The 21,270-nt window shown below is 41.2% G+C and overlaps 1 protein-coding gene across 20 annotated transcripts in view; it reads right to left on the bottom strand.

Moving 5' to 3' along the window:
- The window catches only part of LOC146703638 (microtubule-associated protein tau-like), a 36,853-nt gene extending 17,929 nt beyond the window's left edge, over positions 1-18,924 (bottom strand). For 4 of the 20 annotated variants that reach the window (XM_085466944.1, XM_085466943.1, XM_085466939.1 and 1 more), the window contains exons 1-5: positions 18,770-18,915; positions 8,948-9,080; positions 4,798-4,890; positions 4,127-4,198; positions 2,290-2,310 (exon numbers count right to left, since the gene is read on the bottom strand). In XM_085466944.1, the coding sequence (XP_085323070.1) occupies positions 2,290-2,310; positions 4,127-4,198; positions 4,798-4,890; positions 8,948-9,062 (301 nt within the window). In that variant the 5' untranslated portion in view covers positions 9,063-9,080; positions 18,770-18,915. Of the gene's footprint in view, positions 1-2,289; positions 2,311-4,126; positions 4,199-4,797; positions 4,891-8,947; positions 9,081-18,769 lie in introns of all 20 variants that reach the window. The other 16 variants (XM_085466940.1, XM_085466936.1, XM_085466937.1 and 13 more) reach the window with 16 other exon arrangements.
- Positions 18,925-21,270: the final 2,346 nt, after the last annotated feature.

Genomic DNA, 21,270 nt, shown 5'->3' with positions numbered 1-21,270 from the left:
TAGGCGATCACTGTGTGCAAGTTTCGTGATGAATACTCTGAGCCTAGAAGAAACATTTGCAAATTTGGACACCTTGCTGTGGCACGAGGTCATCAGTTCTTCAGCTGAATTAGCCAAAAACGTCATAAATTCCTTCGACTTTGATACAATACGGAGGCTATCCATGTACACCGACGTGTCAGGACTACGTTTACAGTATCTGGTCAAACGGTCAATATCAGAAAAACTATTCATTATAACACATTTTCCCTTTAAACTGAAAATAATGTTCAATTCCAGGAATCTCGAATTGAAAACTGCAGATGCTCAAATCTAAAAAAAAAACAAAATAGAAAATATAAAAAAATGTAAAGACTGAATAATAATTATAAAAAAGTGCTTTATTGTTTCTTATTGTTACCGTAATGGGTGAGGGTTAGTGCCGTTTTAAAACTATAGAAATACTCTAAAAATAAAATAATGAAAAAATAATAACTTGTGCTAAATTATTATATTTACATATTGCGCAAGTTTGTTGTTTTGAACTTTTAAATGATGCTTGGTGTAATGTTTAGATGGAGGCGGATGATCTGCCGACCCTTACAGGAATCAGCCGAGAGGAGAAGGTGGTGTTTTTAACCTTTAATCCATAAACGCATCATTAAAGGAAACTGATGCAGAAATTTTAAAGATGTGCGTGTTTTACCATTTAAATAAACTGAAGTGACTGATTACATCTGAATTCAGGTGGAACACTCCAGACTCTTTAATATAGTAGCAGGAAAATCAGAAACTGTGGTCAGAGGTTTACATATGCAGACATGGATGCTGTGGTGATTTCAGCCTTATAATTATTTCCTTGAACTGTTTTTTTTCCAGAGGTGGAATGATTGTACAACATACATGTTTAAGGACTTGGGTAACACGAGTTTGAATATATTAAAAATATGAAATTGTAGACACAGGCTCAGATATATACATACATCCACTTAAATCTTTGAATTAATGGTGTTGAAGGTTCTAACTTGACAAAGCAGAGGTCTATTAACTTCTCATTAGTGACTGTGATTGATTAGAGCTGGTAGTTCTTCTTTGCAGCATTTGGAAGTTAGAAAGGTTCTTGGAGCCATTTCTAAAAAAACTGCAGTTTTAAGATCAGCAGTTTGAACAACTGCATGAAAGTAAAAGTTATTCTGTCACTGCTTTGCTGAGGAAGACCCAAACTGTCATCGTCAGATGAGAGTAAACTGGTTAGGATGTTCAGGAACAACCACCAAGGCTCAAGCCTACCATGAAACTGCCTGAACACCAGCATGGCTGATCACAGTGAAGCAAGGTTTACATCTTCAGGGATTGAGAAGATGCCAAAACAAGAAAGCCCTCCAAAAATCCAAAATCCAATGCTCCAACACCAACACCTTCAAGCTTGACTGAAATTTGAGACTTCCCCTTTATGGACAAGCCAAATGCCTTCTGGAGAAAAGCCTGATTGTTTGGTCACCATGATGTTTGGAGCACAGGTGAGTGATGTGGGTCAGGTCTGTCATGGTGGTGGTGCCATCAAACAAAGTGGATGGAATAATGAAGAAGAAGGACTATTCAATTCAATTGTATTTATATAGCACCAAATCACAAACAAGGCTGTCTCAAGGTGATTTATACTGTAAGGTAAAAACCCTACAATAAAGACTATACATGTATAAACTAATGGCCTCCCCAAAGCACCGACCTCTACGCTTTGATTTGAAAATTTGTGGATTACGATTAAAAGTCGAGTATGTGCCAGGAAACCAACCACTTTAAATTAATTCCACTGATTCTGCCATGAACAGCGGGCAAATGTCCAGACAGAATTATGCCAACAGGCTTGTTGATGGATACAAAAAACATCCGGCCGAGTTGCAACTTGCTAAGGGACATTTAAACTGATATTAGTGGGAGTGAACCTATCATTTTGACCATGTGTGGCTTAGAGAAAATCAAAAAAACTTTATTTGTTTTTGTTTTTTAAAGTCAACAAAGATGTATGTTGCACAATCATTGAACCCTGGAGAAAAAACAGTTTGAAGAAATCATTAAAAGCCCAAAATTACCACAATATTCATGCGTGTCTGTAAACTTCTGACAACAACTGTAGAGAATAGAGGATCCATTTAATTTAACACTATATGGAACATACTAAAACACAACAGAGTGATCAGCTGCTTCCTCTCTGAGGTTGCTTTCATTGCACCTAGGCTCATTCATATCTATCTCCTGCAGTAAATAAATACTGTCTACGTGCAATCAATAAAACATACAACAGCCTACCTGTTGAAGACGCTCCTGCTGCTGATGGAACATAATGAGACAGATGGAAAAGATAGAGAGCTCAGTCAGTAATGGCTCTCTGTCACTCGTGTGTGATTAATACACCCACCCGGTGCAAACGAATCAATAAAAGCTTGCATACAGCATGTCTTCAGTCAAAGCAGAAAGCCCACAGCAAATACAGGTTAGATAAAGACATCATTCAAAATCATAAAGATGGATAAGCAGGCTTTTATTTTCTTGCCTCGTGCAGCAGTACCACACTGAACGCTGCTCTGTGTGGTACTTGAGCTGTTTTAAACATTACCCTGGCTTTCCCCGCAACCGTGCATCTGTTTAACAGATCACAGGACTCTTAAATCTGCCTGTGGTCTGGACGTTCCTTTCATTCTGAAATAGCCAGGATGTAACCATCTTTTTGTTTAAAAAAAGGGGGACATGTTTGCCTCTCGAGCCTTCTTACGATCATGTTGGAGTTCTGGAAGGGGCCGCATATATAACCGTCTGAAAGTAAGCATTGGAAGAAAAAAGCAAAGCCAAAACAGAAACCCAGAAACTCTGTTTTCCAGTGAAGATACTGAAAGAAACGCACAAACATACAGAGCAGCAGCAGGAAGCTTTGGTCACTTTGAAAAATACACTTATCAACTTTCTTCTGTGAGAGTTATCTAAGAGTAAGAAGTCATAAAGGTTCCTCTGGCATCAGTGACGACTCACCATCAGCTTTTATGTCATTTTACAGCGTGCAAGGTTGAGCAGGGCGACTTTTAACCAAAATCATTACCCTTCTCTAAACCTCACCAAGTAGTTTTTGTGCCTAAAACTAACCAACTAACCAAACAATGTGTGAAAGCGAAAGAAAATGGATATGAACAACAAAATCCACAGAAAAAAGTGAAGCTTGCAACAATCTTAACAACATTGGAGGAATTTCTGAGAATAACCAGAGTGTTTAATGGTCTGGGAAGAACGTGCTGAAACACTAACACTGTTCTCACGTCTGTACACGCAAAATAAAGACAATATTAGCTACAGTCAACCAGCTTAGCATATAATGAGCTATGTTATAATGGGTAACAGAGACAACTAGCTGACATGATAGTTATAGGTGCAAAATCATATAATTTTAACTTTGCTTTACTGCCGTGTCTCTTAATGCATATCTGTGGAGACAGAAGGTCAGTCCACTAATAAATTCATTAGAACTCCCCGAATTTTCAATTTGGTATCTATTTCCGATGGAATTTTCCTTTTTCTTCCTCTTCCCAAAATGGGATACCAACTTTGGTCTCCTGCATGCACTCAACCTCAAATTTTGTGAGCATTTCAAATGTGAATGAAGTCGACCTCTTCTGTAGTCTCAACCGGCAGATGGCCCCGCCCCTCCCTGAGCCTGGTTCAGCCGGAGGTTTCTTCCTGTTAAAAGGGAGTTTTTCCTTCCCACTGTCACCAAAGTGCTTGTCATAGGGGGTCTCTGTATGTATTATTTTAGGGTCTACCTTACAATATAAAGCACCTTGAGGCAACTGTTGTTGTGATTTGGTGCTATATAAATAAAACTGAATTGAATTGTAGTTCACATGAGAAAACCTTCTTTTAATAAATAACTGAGTGTTACAGGACTTGTCAGGGGGCCTCCTGCTTCCACTACATACATAACCCACGTAAACAAGTGGAGTCTCATGCTAAGCTAAGCTAAACTAACAGCTGTAGCTGCACATCTCATCGAGTAAGTGTATTTCTCAAAATGTCCTGCTATTCTTTTAACGATGCTGGGGAAACAAAAGGAAGCACGAGCATCAGAAAAGAGGCAGCAGCTCAGCGTCTGGAGGCGTACCGAGTTGCCCCTCGTCTTTGCTCACGGTGCTCTCTGTATCTTCAGCTCCTGCTTTCTCTGCAGGCGCCTCTGCTGTTGGATAAATGGATCTCAGTCAAACATCAACAGGAATTGTTAAAGTCTAATCTGACACTTCATCAGGTTCACACAGCTCAGGCTAATGTTGTGTTTACTACCACACGTCAGCAGCTTCAGAAGCTGTTAAAGAGATCAAGGAGGTTTTTCAGCCCGATGACTTCCCACCTCGCTTCGCTTTGAAAAAGCTGTCAGTCTCAGTATTTATGATCAAAGCCTGCTCGACCCGGGCTGGAGTGACGCTACTGTGGCCACATCGTACAGGCACAGAGGGGCATTGTTTTCCATGTTAGTCACTGATCTGTTCATGTTCGCTGGCTCTTATTGCACTCTGTGTGGTAACAACACAACTCGCTGTAGAATCAGGCAAATCAAAAGGTTTTAGCAAGAAAACTCAAACTTGAATCATAAAAGTTTAGAGTTAGGGAGCAAAAGAAAACCAGCAAACCAAGACGAGCGTTTCTCTCAATAGAGCTCTAAATGAAGAAGATAAATCAAGTGATGATTTGCACACAAACTGAACCATGCTAAATAAGAGCTAAAACACGGGTTAAGCTGCAGCTCAGGCTTCATGTCAGAAGTGCAGGCGGGCGTACCGGGCTGCGCCTCGTCATCACAGTGGCTGCTGTCTGGCTGAGAGAGCTCAGACACAGAATTCACCCCATTCTCACTGAGTGCTGCTTCATCCTCTGCAAATCAAAGGTAAACTGGAGGTCAAAGCCGAGGTAATCGTGACAGAAACTTGGAAAAAACCAACCACACACGCTGCTTAGAGGTCAACTGTGAAGCAGAATTCAAAATGGTTAAAAGGCATCAGCGGCAGTCTGACATTTAAACCCAGAACCATGAAAAGTCTTCAGTCGGCTCTGTTTAAGGAGGTAACACATTTATTCACAGTCTACTCACCTTAAAACAATAAATACTGAACTACAGCAGAGCTACTGCCTCGATTTTCCAAAAAGGAAGACTATTTCTGGAACGATGCATTCAGACAGCATCGCCAGCCTCAGCTTGACTGAGGGCTACATGGCAGATTTGGATTATGTTAAGGTCCGGTTTAGAAAACTAGACATATATTTCCTGGATTATACTGTTGTGTGTTCATCAGGTCATCCTCACATACAATCTGCTTCATGTAAAGACTTCAGCAAATCACCAAAAATCCAGACAGCCTAGACGTTTACCCCATTTTGTTAGTCACAAGTATCAGCAGTGTTGGGAGAGTAGATAAAAACAATAGCCTAAAATGTTTGTGTTTTATTAATGAATTATTTATAATAAATAAAAGTCTGGCAGTCAGTTTAGGTCGTATTTGGTGCCTTTGTTTTGCTGTACACCACTTACAGGATATCAGACTATCTTAAATTAATTAGATAATTTAATTAGATAATTATGTTTTTCAGATTTTGACACTAACAAATTTTAACGGGAAGGTTGTTTCATGTCTGCAGCATCCAGACACAGTGGGGATGTGTCACCAAGGCAACCAAAAAACGCCTGGAGGCGTACCACGTCTTTGATGACACCGCCAAAATGTTAAAATCTGTCCCGTTATGGACTCGGACGGTGTAATTCTGTAATTCTGTAATAAATCAACATTATGGGATTAATTATGAAACTCTGTTTATAATCTCTTAATTATCTAATTTTAGAATTGTTATTACAATAATATTTATGAGGCATTAGATCAGGAAAGTCTCTAACTCTCTTAATTATGACATTTTAAACCCATAACTATGAGATTACAGCTGAAAACAAAATTAAAACACTAAATTATCTCTTGTTTGTATCGCACTTCCTTGCAGATCAATAGATACAGTTTTGAAAGCTCCAATTTTGTATGCATCACTCCAAAGAACTAAGCAAAGCACCTCTAAAGCATCAGATGGCTAAAAGCTCTAAATATCCTAAACGAACTAATCTCACTTTACAAATACGTCACTTTCCACACACCACATCTGCTGCTTAAAGGGATACTCACTTTGTGTTTCACTGCTGATACATGTGTTGTTTACCCCTGCAGATGGACCTGACTCTGTGCGCTGCTTCCTGTTAGCACATAAGATGATGGGAAATGGAAACGGGGAGAACGAATGCACTAGTGAGGGCTGTAAACTGGGGAAAGCTAGGCTACGTACTAATTAGCCATGTGGTTGATTTGGGTAGATTAGAAAAAAAGGGGAGAACACATTGCTGAGAGGTCTGACACTGATTATTCGCTCTGTGACGAATAAATCTGTCCAAACACAGTGAAGCAAACACGATGCATCTTTAGCCATTTATCTGCTCTTCGTTTACGTTTCAGGCATCAAATGGAGCTTTCTGAAAATGCTTTCTGTGCTGCGTTAAAGGCCCGATTGTTTATGGACTGAATTGCGAGCGAACAGTGGAGCTGGATGGAGACGGGGCTCTTTCTCAGGGGTCTGACCCAGATGCCCGGATTACAGAGCACAGTGCAGCTGCAGTCGAGCATGTCTTCTATCCATTATGTAAGAGATTAAAACAAAGCTCTGTAGAAACTCAGGAGCTCGGCCTCCACCCAGACGACAGTGAAATTTGGTTTAACTCTACTTTTAAATTCTTCTCTTTGACATTCTTTGATGTCTATTCTAGGATTAAAGCTTTAATTAGAAACCCTTTACCTGTGAGCCCCACACACAGCTAATACATGCATTTCATACGTTGTTAAAACACATTAAATTGTAGTTTAATGTAATAATTAATATAAAGCATTTAAATCCTCTAATGAAGACAAACTGGATTTTACAATTTGGCAACTGTGTTTAATTAAGATGTCATAATCTGTTTACATAACAGCCTCTTTCCATCAGTGCTACAAAGGAAAACGACAAATCATTTACTCCAGGCTTTTATATGCTTATAAATGCTAAATAGGTAAGAAACTTAATAATAAAAGTGTTTATTGCACAAAAGAGCAAAGCTGTTTATTCTTTAGCACAAAGTTTCATTTATATTTAAATATTAAAACATTTTACATAACTTCCACTCAAACATGCTGTAATTTCAGAGACATTTTTACAGTTCGCTATAATTAGCAGCTAGCTCAGTCTATGTGATGTGATCATAGAGTTTGATTACAGCCTGCTAACGGCTCTCCTCCTATTTATCCACATGTAACATTTAGCCTCAGTGTTAGCAGTGACGCAGTGATCAATCAGTCAGTTTTATTACCGGGTGGGATCATGGTGGCTACGTCCATCGTTGATCCCTTTTCAGGAAGCTGTTATTAACACAAGGAAGATAATACCTCAGAGGTTTTATTGTTGTGGGCACCTCACAAACCTTTAGAGCTTAACTGCAGATGAAGAGCGGTTGACAACAAGTACGAATTTAGCATTTTTCACATTTCATAATCAGACGGATTTTTGTTGCTGGTGTACAAAATGAGTTTGTACTTCTGTAGGTCAGTTTTCATCAGACTAATAATATATAAGTCTTCGGGTATATTCAGAGACAACACGTTCTCACTCCAAAAGCGTAACATTTTACGCTAGGTGACAAATCGTCAACATATTACGTTTTCGGCTACCCACCACGTTCCTAAATATGAGAACCGTATGGACTCAATCTACACATGTTCGCTCTTTTTCTTCAAATCGCTTAGAAACACGCTATTTAACATCATTAAAGTCCTGGTTAAGGTCAGGAAAAAGGTTAGGTTTAGGGCTGGAATACAGGGCTGGAACGTCTATTACTGTGGGAGCGTCATTGCACTGGATTTCGGCCATAACCTGCCGCGTACCATAAGAACGCCGAAGGTCAAAACGTCGTGACAAAACGTCGGCATGTTACGCCTCGGGAGTGAGAACGGGCTGTCAGAGAACGTGTGGTACACACCAGCACTGGACACTCGACTGTGAGCCTCAGTGTAGGTGGACAACGGAGGGAAAATATGGAATGATATTAAAATGATTCATATTACACTGATTTTTACTTAAAGTTCAACTTAGCTAAGTTTTTACAGTTAATTATTTGTGGTAATAAAAGTAAGTGATAAAAAGGAGGTGATAGATCATCGATAGGCCTCTCCTGTTCCTACAGTCTGAGCTGAACATATAAAGCCCTCACACGAGCTGATCCCGGATATTAAACCAAAACCAACGCGATGGCTCACTTGCACAGTTTTTCCTCATACTACAAAAACCACATTTATACAAAAAAGTTGCCGTTGTCTCAATTTTTTCCTTAAAAATAATACTTTTCCAAGAGTTTCCAGAGGTGTTGTATCACGTTGGATCCCCCTGATTGCATAAACCCGCTCTATGCTTTTATACTGATGAAGAGTGGGGTCATGTAATTTCCTGTCTTCCCTCTACTAGAGGGGCGGCTAGCTACGATCAATGAGAAGCGTGGAATTGACAGATTCTTTGGACGTGCACCATCAGATAATCTTTTGTATCCTTGGAAACTGAACATGCGTAGGTCTAACAGCACAAAAATAGCATCATCTCTACTCGTGCTGTGAGAAATAATGGTTTGCAGACAGAAGAAAAGAAAGCTGCTCATTGTTTAATCCAAATCATCTGCCAACCAAAGTGCAGCAACATCTCACAGCTCTCTGTCATCAGACTGATTTCAGACCCACCAGTGGAGCTCAGAGGATTCACAAGTTGAGCTGAAGCTGGAAAAAGATCTCATTAAAGACACTTTCTTGTCATTTTTAGTGAGTTTGCATTTGTGTGTTGGGTCCTATTTTGCTTCCAGACTGTATTTCTAATGTCTGACCTTTCATTTTGACTCCGTTCTCCTGGTGGTGCTGATCCTTGATGGTCATGTTGGCTAAGGAGCTGCTCATGGTGTCTCCAGAACTGTAGCTGTTCGCGTTGTTCACGTACTCCATTGCCAGTCGCGGGTCGGGCTGCAGGAAGAAAAAAGCAAATTAATGAAGTACTGAAGGTCCAGGGTGTGTCACGTTACACATGTCAGCTGAAAGTAGCTGACAAGCAAGAAAATGGCTGTAATGATGGCGCACTTAACAGACACTTTGTCTTCCGGCCTGCAGAACAAGCCCGTCACCACAGAATGTAAACAGACACTGTGCCTGTGAAAACCTTGTTATTTATACATCCTGACGTGGGGTCAGCGCTTCAGGTTACAGCCTCACAGACAAAAATAGTGCCCTCTGCCCATGTGCACGCTGTCCTCGCTGTGACAGGGCTGCACTTCCTAAACACCCACTGACTAACTGCAACAACAAGTGCAGCCACGTCTCAGCCGTGGCAGGCAGGTCATCAGGATGCAAACGCTCCCCACTGTACAACACAACACTGACGCTCCTTCAACCGCCGAGATGTGAATTGCGTCCAATCTCATAAAAAGAGGATTACATGTCAGATTAAACCCGAGCCTCTGGTTACATCAGCGCTTTTCAGCTTGAATCATATTTTTTCCCTCTCCTCTGACACAAACACACACACGCGGACAGTGTGGACAGCTTATGCCGTAATCAGTCTGTGCATCCAAACTGCATGCCCCGAGTTTGTTTGGTGATGCAGATTTGGCAGCTTCTGGCCTTCGGTTTCGCCCTCATGTCTACTTTGGCACATAAACATGACACTTTAATCTCTGAGATGTACAATACAGCTTAAAGCGGCTATTATAGTAGCACATAAAATTGTCAAAGTAGTCACGGAAATAAAACAGCAAGTGCAAAAACTGCTGCTTCTAACTCAGTGAGGGAAAGTGGATTTCCTCAAGAATGAAAGTGAAAGTTTGGCCCATTTAATGCTTTATCCTTCTGGGCTTTTCTCTGTTACTGCATTTATTCAGCCGATACAGTTACTCGTTACTTTACAGATTAAGATTTATACATGAAAATACTATGAGCAGCTTATAAAATCGTAATAACCTCATGAACGCTTATTAAAAAAGAAAAACCTGCTCCATCTTCTGCTGCCCTTACTTTAGCTCGATGCTACCGAAATGTCCAGACCTCGCTCACACTAACCACCTCCCCCACTTCTTTCTGGGAGGTTCTGCCCACAGTGTCTCTATGTCCTGGATCTGCTGCTGGGCCTCCTCCTCATCTAAACACATCACCCAAGAGTTGTTCAGGAGCATGCCAGCCGCATACGGAAACACCTGAACTCTCTGCTTTTACTGAAAACAAATCTCACAAATTCCTGTGACGCCACCTGATGCAAACGTCGTCTTAAGAGCAGCAGCGCCTGAACTGTTGCTATAGTTACCCACCCTATAAAACCCACCCTAAAGGCACGCTCAGCCCAGCTATGCGACCTTCCCTCTGTGTACCTTCATGTCTCCTGACCTTGGGTGTTTAAACAGCGCTCCACATTCAGCACAGATGACAGAAAAGGGACAAGGTGGAAACAAGATCAGGCTTAAGCACCACAGAGAGGCTCGTTTTCACAAAGAAGCTCGATTCTCCTCATAGTTCAATTACACAGAGAATTCATCCAATCACCTGCTGTGAGTTCGTCAAAGCCTGATAGATATTGTCTGTAAAGGTTCTCAGTCATCCAGGTCATCGTAGTTACTTGTGAATAGTGAGTATTTCCAGCAGAAGAAGTGAGGCAAAATAAAGTGTGGCACTCACTTCTATAGAGGAATAAGATCTATCAGGTCTAAGGAGCTTGGAAAGAAAAGCATCTGAACTTCTTTAAGTTTCTTGTAGACGTTTCACCTCTCAACCGGGAAGCTTCTTCAATTCTAAGAGTCCCCAATTTTAAGCCCAAGGTGTGAAAACAGGCACGGGTCACAATTTACTGAGGTCAATCCTGGGCCATTTGACCTTAGTAAATCACATGATAGAGTGGGGCTAGGTTTCACACAGGTTCACCCACACCAGTTTTCACTCCTTGGCTCATGTGATTAGACAGAGGATCAATACGGGGTCCATGACCCTCTTGGGGACACTCCCATAGGGCTTAAAATCTGGGACTCTCCACATTTGCTCTTAGAACTGAAGAAGCTTGGGCTTTCTTTAAGTTATTAAAAACTCGGCCATGTGGAGCTGAGATACCCAGATAAGTCATTTATACACCCACGACGTAGCTGTTATGTTCATTACCGAATGACTAGGATAAACCTTGTTATAGGACAAAAACAGGAGAGATGGTTCAACAAAAAGAGTCACTAATGTGTGTGATGTACACACAGTATGCTTGGTGTTTACAGTTTAACAGTGAAGGGCTACTTAAACTGTTGTAGCTCACTGCCAGGAGCGAGAAAAGGTGGATGTCAGCTGGAGCCATCCAAAGGCCCAATCCAAAGAGGGCAAACTCTAATGGGCCAATCACAGGACTCCACCTGTCTCAGCATTAAACACAGACTCGCACACTGTCTGGAGAAGCACACCTTAATTTTTCATGTCAACATTAGCCAAGTTGTTGCCATTTCACTCAGCTGTACAGTGGATAAGCTGGTTTCTCAGCTACAGCTACTTTGAGTAGTCAAATTGAATAGAAAAGCGCCAGCCTGTTTATTTGTACTTTAATGATAACAACAACTACATGGATTAAACAACAACTACATGGATTAAAAGCAGTTTTATTCTGACAAAAAAACTCATTAACATAGGAGGAGGTCCTAATACATTATATAAGTGTGTATCCCATAGGAGCTCTAATGAATAGTGCACTCTCCCGGTCCTCACACACAGTTCCCCAACAAAACCCTTCATTGTAGCGTTACACATGACAGAATCCAAACAACAAGGAGAAGGCAGCACTCGTGCCAGCAAAGACAATCCCTCCGAGAGGTCGTTCACTCTGCATCCGGGAACTCAGACGGTTGGAGAGCAAACAAACTCGAGTCTGATAAGGAGCAGATCCTTCAGATAATCATGTGTACACGAGCACTGTACGTTAGTGTGAATCATATCCTCTGCCTGAGACAGTAAGGCCAAAATAAAGAATCTATAGCTCAAATACATAACAGATTCACCACATCTAATTTTAAAAATAGAGGCGATCTAAAACCCGTTATCAGAAATGCTCGGGCGGAAGCAGTCCTGTAAACTCTCCTTCCCAAGAGCATTTCACTAATTTCGGTCCTCTGCAAACTTTACAACAGAAACACTTTAGACGGGACCAGCACCTCCTTAATGATTTGAACTGGGACAAAAACACACACATTTCACCTGCTGCAGAAAGGGAACGTGACAGCAGTCTTTGTCGCAGCTTCATGAGGGGGAAAAGCCTCAGAGGGCTGCTGATGCAGCTTGTTCCTCTCAGGGGCGTGTGAAAATGTGATCTTGGCACAGACCGTGCCTCTGCAAGGAGCTCGGTCAACAGGGATGTTGACACAGCTCCAAGAGCTCTGAGCACTCAGTGAGACAAGCAGTCTGAAATTAGGTGTGTGTGTGTGTGTGTGTGTGTGTGTGTGTGTGTGTGTGTGTGTGTGTGTGTGTGTGTGTGTGTGCATTTAGCTCAAATTTAGAGCAAGATGCACTTTATTTCCTGTGTTTCTGCTGTTTCCCCTAGTGCGACAATTAAGATAAGTTTGAATCCCTGCAGAATTCCTGATATGTTGCTCATAAAGATTAACCATAAATTGTATATAAAGCTGCAGCCGCACTTTGGCCACTGTCATGTTGGCTTTTAGGGCCAAGAAGGGACCATATTTAAATGTTAATGGGTTGCTAAGTCAGCAGCTAGCAGTAGACACAGGTATCTGTTAAGTGCTTCCAACTAACCAAACAGTAAAACTGAAGAATTTCATTAATCAAAAGTGAAACACAAACTACTTAGATGTGCTGTGCCATGTATTATTTCCCATTAAACACTTTAGCAGCACCAACAGCTTAAACACAATCGAGTGGTGAGGACACCTGCCAATCAAAGAAACCACGCCCATAACTGCAGAATCCAGAGAGACGAGTTATAAAAAGGTTACCCTGTCAGCTGTTATATCTGTAACAGGCTGCAAATGTTTATTTCTGATATAAAGTTGGCTACTAGAAGAACTCCAAACCTGCAAGTCATAATGATCCAGAGTTAAGTGGACTCAGATTTGACTTTACAAACAGTTTGTGCAGCTTCCTTTATAATCTGAACATGTAGAATTACAAATATGCAGCAATCTGGGGACACTTGAATAATGAAAATTATGAAATTGCATTATTCTTAAAGCCGGCCCAAAAAACAGAAAAATATAAAAGGTTTTAGTTGCTAATTATCCTTTATTGACAAATAATAATGAGGGTTACTGTCTGTATAAGTGGATGAGTGCCAGCACGGGTCCTTAGCTGCCCGTTACGGATCATCTCTGCTAATTTGAGTAACTGAGCTGTGCCTCTTAACTGTGTTTGTGCTTTCTGGAGCATTTTAGTGCAGCGGTCCCCAACCTTTTTTGCGCCACGGACCGGTTTATGCCCGACAATATTTTCACAGACCGGCCTTTAAGGTGTCGCGGATAAATACAACAAAATAAAACTAGTACCGGTACCGAAAAAAAGAAGATTTATTCATAACACACGTGAAAAGACCCAGGAAAACCGAGTAAACGATAAAAACGATGACAAAATAACGCTGAAAACCGATAAAAACCCTGAAATACATACATTTCACACCTGAGCCTCAACTCTCGCGGCCCGGTACCAAACGACTCACGGACCGGTACCGGTCCGAGGCCCGGGGGTTGGGGACCGCTGTTTTAGTGGACTTATCAGAAGTCTTTGCTCCAGTTTTAATGACTTTCTTCTCTTTTTGTATGTTACTTTGCACTAATTAACACTATCTCTTTCAGTATGATGCACAGATACAGCTTTTGAGCAGCGTTTGCCAGCGTTAGCTTTTATATTAGCACTCCATCTTCTTGTCCAAATATGGTCTTCATAACAGAACTTCACAAACCAGGCTATGTCCATCTTTTATATACAGTCTAAGGCTTATTTTGAAACCATAATAAGACAAATCCAGTTCAGTCCTTAGCATTTTTACAGATTAATTAAGTTTTATCTACGGATTGATCGAGTCATGGTCTCAGCTGCTATGTATTACAGAAGAAACCTGGGCAGATTTTCTGTTTTTAGTGTGCAAAAACAAAGATATTTCATTTACACTGACATAAAAGTAAAAACAAGCAGCAACTTCACATCTGAGAAGCTGAAACCAGATTATATTTAGCATTTATACTCGACAAATCCCAACAACTCTCAACCAATCTAATGTTATTGACCAATTCATTGAGTGTGTGACAGTTTTAGAGGTAAAATGGCTCACACTGAGAAACAAAGGCATTCGTCTGATGCCGTGTACGGGCCTGCCGCCTCACCAGCCCTGCGTGTAGCTCAGCTGAGAGACGAGGATGCTGCTCTCATGCTTGATTGCCTCTGTATCTCTGACCTACTTTGCTCACCACTCGCTCTCTCCCTCTCTCTGTGCTCTGGCCCAGCCTCCGGCAGCCAGCACACTCTGACTCTACCTTCCTAATGTGGGCCCGGCCCTGCAGCGGAGGAGCTGAAGGTGGAGCCCGTTTCCATTTTCCCCTCCATCTAAGCGCTGGAGGGGAAACATCTTGCAGGGCCGGTCTGCACACGGCACCACCCCGACGTCCCGCATCTACAAGCAGCTAATGTTTGCAATATTTCACCTTCAGGATTTCAGCCACGCTCTGCTCTGCTATCTTCACACGCATCCTCCTTTCAGTTCACATTCAAATAACTGGCACATAATCAATGCCAGACTTGTACTTCTAGGTTCCAAAGAAGTAAAAGACAAACCGCGACATTTCTGAGGCCACAATGTTGCATTATGGAATTCAAGATATGAGGAATTCTTCTCATGTTTGCACGGCGCAGACTGTTAAATAATCAGGGACTCCAGCTGCTGCTGTATGTTCACAATGAACACACACACACAGGTTTCCCAATGCAATGAGCCAGTCCTCAGTCAGCATGGTGCCAATTAAGTGTGTACAAGAATGCAGCTGAAATCCCGCTGTGGCATTTCTTCTTCTATTTAATGAGGCAACGCATCCAGAAAAAGGCTTGTTTTGTGAAACTGTGAGGTTTATCTTGTCCTTTATGTGTTCAGTAAACTAGAATCAATGCATAAAGTGATATCAAAAAGATATCTTTTAAATCAAGAGTGGTATATAAATGTGGGTTACAACTTTCAAACTCTCTTGATGACATGCTCAAACTTCTTGCAATGTTCAAATAATTTAAAACAGGGAAAGAGCAGCACACGGACATTTTTGAGGAGTTTGAGCCTTTTTAAAAATAATAAAGTAACTTAAAAGAATATTTCCTTAAATCAGTAGCTCAGCTGCCTGTTTGAGCTCTGAAGCCAAATAAATCTGAGTAACTTTTAGAAAAGCTCCACTCTGGAGACTTAATTGCTGTGGTGCTGTTTATTCTGCCAGCCTAAGCTCTGCAGGCGGGTCCGTCCAAACTGAAGCCGGCCGGCTGGATGCGGTCGCCTTTGGACTCGAGCCGACAGGGGCCAACAGGCTGTCAGTCTTTGCTAAATGGAGCACTTCAGTGCGGACTCATTTCATAATGCCCGACGCTTGAGGCCATGATGGAGTCAGCAGTCACATTAAGGAGAGTGATTGATTTATTTCAAAAGAGCTGCACTGCTCACATCAGCCTGCATCTTTAACTACATTACACACGTCTGCGTTTTCAGTTCTTTAGGTTTTCTTTCAGCTTCGTCGCCAGTTCTTTTGGATTTGCTCCGTTTGTACAGCATACACACCCGCATACCAGAACAAGTGTCGTGTGTAGAAGGAAAAGGCTTTAAAAGTAAAAGTGCCATCATAAAGTTCTGGACTCAAACCGCATTTAGCCAATCTCCCCTTCGGGATCTTCTCCTTATGCACTGCTGCTACTGTTTTAGGTGGACATCCAATTCTGACTTGACAGTTCAGGCTTGATGTTTTCTAGCCAAGTGATGACGTGTCTAATGCTTGGGACTGTAATAATCCTGTACGACCTCATTCTTTGTTAAATGATAGGACTGCTCCTAGCTACACTCCTGACCTGATGCATCGCTTTCAGGCTTAGACGCTGTTTGGTCTCATCGCCGCTGATGATTCCCAAAAAGGAGGTTGGGTCAGTTTGAGACCTTTGGCTTTTTAACCACACCTTTTTTCACTTATAAACTGCTAATAGAGCAATGTAAAAATACATCATAACAGGTAAAAATACAGTCAAAATCAGAATGTAAAGGATCACAGAATAAGTCTCAGGGGTGGTCGGATGATTGATGAGTGAGTGCTTCTGAACAAATCTGCATATAGTTCCCTGTCTTACGAAGCCTCGGATGATTTTACTTCTTTGTTCCTCAAACAGCTACTTAAATGAAAACATCTGAGTGGTCTGGAGCAGAAATGTCTCTTTGGTGAAAACAAGAAACCACAACTATGGTGAGACACAGGCTGGGCAAGCTGGTCTTTTTTGTGGAAAAATGTCAGAGTAATACATGTTCCAGAGTAAAAAGCTTGACATGTTAAGCGACTAAAAGTAGGGATGTCTCGACTTCTTCTATGTTGATTTTGATGCTCACAAACTTTGTGTGCTGTGCTCCAGAAACCCAAAATACAGCCAGTGTACATGCGTCAGTATGTAAAAATAACCTTCCCAAAAATATATCATGTAGAATTATCAAGCTTATAATCACATATCTCAAAGCTAAAATCTGGACCCAATATATTTCTGGTCCCTGACAAACCAGGTGGCAACTTAACTGATATCAAACATTATTTCATCTACATGCATAAAAGCAATCGTACCAAATATGCTGCACAGTGATTTTTCAAATATAACAACACACTGACAATGTCTTTTAAGTTCTGCTATAATGGAAATATGAAACTTTCCTATTTTTATTGACAGTTTTCAACAACTCTGCACCGTCGTCTGGCTTGTCTGCAGTTGAAATTGTGCTTCATATTGCCAGCATTCAATTAATTATGCATACAGTAAGAAGTGGACCTGGGACCCCTGGCTGGAGATGTGTGCACTCAGTTGCCAGCTTTGTTGTGCTGCTAATCCAACTAGACAGGTTTGGATGCCCAAATCGAAAGCAGAGAATCAGCTACAGTCTAAAGGTTTTAGAGGATAGATGCCTCAAGGCTGATCTGAACATGTCCAGCAGTGTTTTTTGGGGGGAGGAGCCCCTCTCAGACCTCCCTGTGCACATACCAGCGTGTCTCTCCAGTCGTGCCCAAGTGCTGCAGAAACTTGCAGAAGGATGTCTGAGTTTATCAAAAAAACAAAAAGATGGCACTGAGATGTGTTTCACTGCTTTCTGCGCATCAGTTGGAATGGCTCCCAGCTGCGGTTACTGACTACAACATGCCCGCTCCTCTTCACTGTAATTGTTACAGAAATCGATGCAATGAGTGAGAACCAGTGAGGGTGGGAGAGAGGTGTGTCCGTGGAATGAGACGAGAGATTCTCACTCCAACATCCCTCCACCAAACCAAAGAGGAAAAAATGACATATTGTTCATGTGGCGGGCATAAAGGGTTCGCGTTAAAAGGCTTTCATGCACCTACTGTGGGTCAGATCGCGTCCGCTGACCCTGGGAGGATTACCCAAGAGCCCATATGTGTCAGATAAGCAGCCTGGTTCACTGCACTGGCCGTGTGACAGCACACGGAGACATGGGCGCTCTCCTCTGTTTATAATATGAAAAAAAGGCGAAAAAAAATGGGCTTGGCATTTGCGCACAAGCACTGCTTCATCCCGATTTCCAACACTATCCGCTCTCGAAACAATACAGAGACGCAGGGAAATCAATTAAATACACCAGGGGCTCCTCGTTTTTGCGTCTATTTACATGTCAGAATCTCACATATTAAAATCAAAGGAGCTGGTTTGTGAGGCAGCTGGTCTGGAAAGCATTTAGGCCTCAGATGCAAGAAAGAAGCGAAAGATCCAGAATAACGGGAGGGGAGGGGGGTGCATACAGCCATAAATTCACACTCAAAGCCGACGACACAAAGAACACAAGTGTTATTAAATTACAGTAAATCTTAGAGAAATAACACCGCTTTGTTGCCCCCATGGGATTCTTTATTAATGAGATTATAAATACTCTGGAGGATTAGTCTCGTTACTGCGCGCCAGCAGCAGAGTGGCAGTAACGAAAACAGGACCTGCTCCGGAGGATGATGGAGACATTTTTTTTCCTCTTGAGGAGGAAGAAAAACGCTGAATGTATCGTGTTTGTAGGGAGGTGACTGCACCTCCAGGGCTGGTGCGATGATGGCTGCAACAAAAACACGTTTCTCTGTTTATTGTAGGTCGATGGAGGAGCAGATCGCGCACAATGAAAAGCGTGAGCCCCGAAAACACGCAAAATGAAGCTGCTGCAGGAGAATCTGTGCTGTCATGAGATATAAGAGAAAAAAATACGCCTCGTGTTCAAGTGCACGAAATTTCTATACGTAAAACGCGCACAGGCCCAACCTCTCCCACCTCATGCAAATAAAATATCAAGTGACAGGCCGAATGCCGACGCAGAATTACGACGCGGGGTTTGAGCCGCACGTCGCCCGCTCTCCTGATGTTTCGGTGTGATTGCAGCCACACCGGATCGGTTAAATAAAACAAATATGTCTGGGTTTTCTTACCTGAGTGCAGACAGCGGTCTCGTCTCTTCAGCGGCAGTCGCTCACCGGGCGCGCACGGCTTCTCGTCGCAGTGCAGGCGCAGGCCGGAGCGGGGCGCTGTGGAGCGGCGATGACTGCATGTCATGAAATGCAACCTGTCTGCGCGCAGCAGCCTCCAGCCCATTTGCGTTCATCTAGGGTGTAAACAAAGAGGTGCAAAGACGGATGTTTTGCTCTCAGTTCTTCTGTTTATGCAGAAACAGCCCTGCACAGTTATATAGACAGCTATCTACACACACAAATAAGGACATTTTAAAAGGAATTTGAAGGTTTTAAAATGTCTCAGTCAAACTAACTGACTGGTAAATAGTAACTGTAACTGCAAAAAAAATCATAGGATCCTTTTTTTTAATCTTTGGCAATTCAACTGTCAAACAGTTGCCTCAAGGTGCTTTATATTTTAACCTCCTAAGACCCGAACTCTTCCACGGCATGCATTTTTAATTCCTCTTTGATATTTGGACATATTGGGGCCCGATGAATGTAAAAACAAAGAATTACCAGATTTGATTTTATTTTTTTACCTTATTTTTGTTTTTAAGAAACATGAGAGCCACATATGAGCATATTTGTTTAAAATTTTGAACAGTAGCAGTAGCCTATAATGTCCTCGTAAGTGGATATCAGGCCCTTGTAGAGCAAAATTGAGTATTTTGGTGTAAATAACCCAAAATGTGATGTCCACATATGTGGACACCAGGTCCTAGGAGGTTAAGGTAATGATCCTACAATAATACAGAAAAACTCCAACAATCAAAAAACTCCCTTTCATCAAGCATGGAGGACCAGGCTCGTGGAAGGGCAGTTGCCAGTTGTGCGTCCACGTGTGACCACTTCCAGGCCAGTAACATCTGCACAGTATCCAATCACTACTGAGGACATCATTTGATCTTTTGCAGCCTCATAGAAAGAAGGTCCTGAGTTTGAATCTACCAGCTGGGGTCTTTCTGTCTTTCTTCCCCCCACAGTCCAAAGACAAGAATTGGTGATTCTAAACTCACCCTGTTAATGCGAGCCTAGATAAACCACCTCCTGTGTGTTAGCCATGACAGATGGATAGACCCCATGGATATGACCCCAAACTGGATAAGCAGTTTAAAAAATTATAGATATTTTCAAGACAATTTCAGAAAAAAGAAGAATTTTAAACACCATCTGACATACCCCTGGACCTTACTGTTGTTAAATCAGAGCAAATAGTCGCAGGAGGTTCAACACCTGTTAAAAAGGCTGAAACCAGAAAAACAGAAGCTGTTACACAAATATCTCTTTAAATCCTCAACTAAGAAATTTTAAAAAGCCATTTTTAAAATGAAGATTTTACTGAACCATCTGACAAATGTGCTTAAAAAATAATTGCATTACATTTCATATTTGCTACATCTGGGATAAAAAAAAATGCTTAAAAATGTATTGTGTAATATATTTCGATTTTTTCAGGAGTCAAAAAAACACACAGATGATGTTGAAGGCTCAAAAACTCCAAAAAACCTCATGTATCACATATGGTACACTAGGCGTTGAAGGGATATGGGCAAAATGCTTAGCTGTCCACATACTTGTGGACATATGTTATGACATATGATACATGTTATGTTAGTACAATACTATATTATTAGTATATTTGCCGAAATATCAAATATATCGAGTCAGTCTGTAACATTAAACATTATTATTTTCCATATTATCAACAGCAGCATACTTTTGTTCATATAAGTTCAAATGTGCGTGGATCATTGTTTTCTTTGTAAGCCTTTGTACAGTTTTCAGTATAACCTCCCTAAATACTTTGTTATTCTGTGAATATGTTATTTTTACAATATATAGTTGTTTAAATTAGGATTTATGCATTTGTGTATTTTACGTGTATAAAAAGGTCTTTGATCATTTTATTAACATAGATCAGTTTTGTGTGAATTGATTAGGTCCTTTAAGAAGCAGCAGGCTGATATACGGACTGTGGGTCATGGGGACAGGTCAAATTAGAACTTGAAGTTGTTTTAAATGGCTTAAAGTTAATTAAATTACCCTCTGCCAATCAGGCTCAGACAGTCAATAGTCTTTACAGTCACTATATCTAGCTTTGTTGTAGATGTTTTGCCAATATTATATAAAGGAGTGAGCACATATACGTTAGTTAAGTCAAATATTTCTAAAAATCCTCCCCTTTCACTGCTTTTTATTTTGCTTACATATTTCAAACTCAATTAAATTCTGAAGAATCAATAATTTTCTATGAGTTGTAAAAATAAAAAATATATTTCAATCCAAATATAGTTACAATAAATTCTCATCTGATGCTCTTTAAATAACCTTTCTCCATTCATTTTTAGCACTTTTTATATCAGCCTCCTAATAAAAGTGAGATGCAGGAGTGGCAAGATCTTCAGTAACACATCAGTAACTGTGAACTTGTATTCAAGCTACACCACTCAGTCCAGAACAACGTGCTACTGGTATCT

Source organism: Copadichromis virginalis, linkage group LG8 (genome assembly GCF_057382275.1).
Source record: "Copadichromis virginalis isolate Kocher_CV1m ecotype Utaka linkage group LG8, C_Virginalis_male_GT1.1, whole genome shotgun sequence".
Taxonomy (NCBI): domain Eukaryota; kingdom Metazoa; phylum Chordata; class Actinopteri; order Cichliformes; family Cichlidae; genus Copadichromis; species Copadichromis virginalis.
Note: the sequence above shows the minus strand (reverse complement) of the source record. Positions and strands in the feature narration are given on the sequence as shown.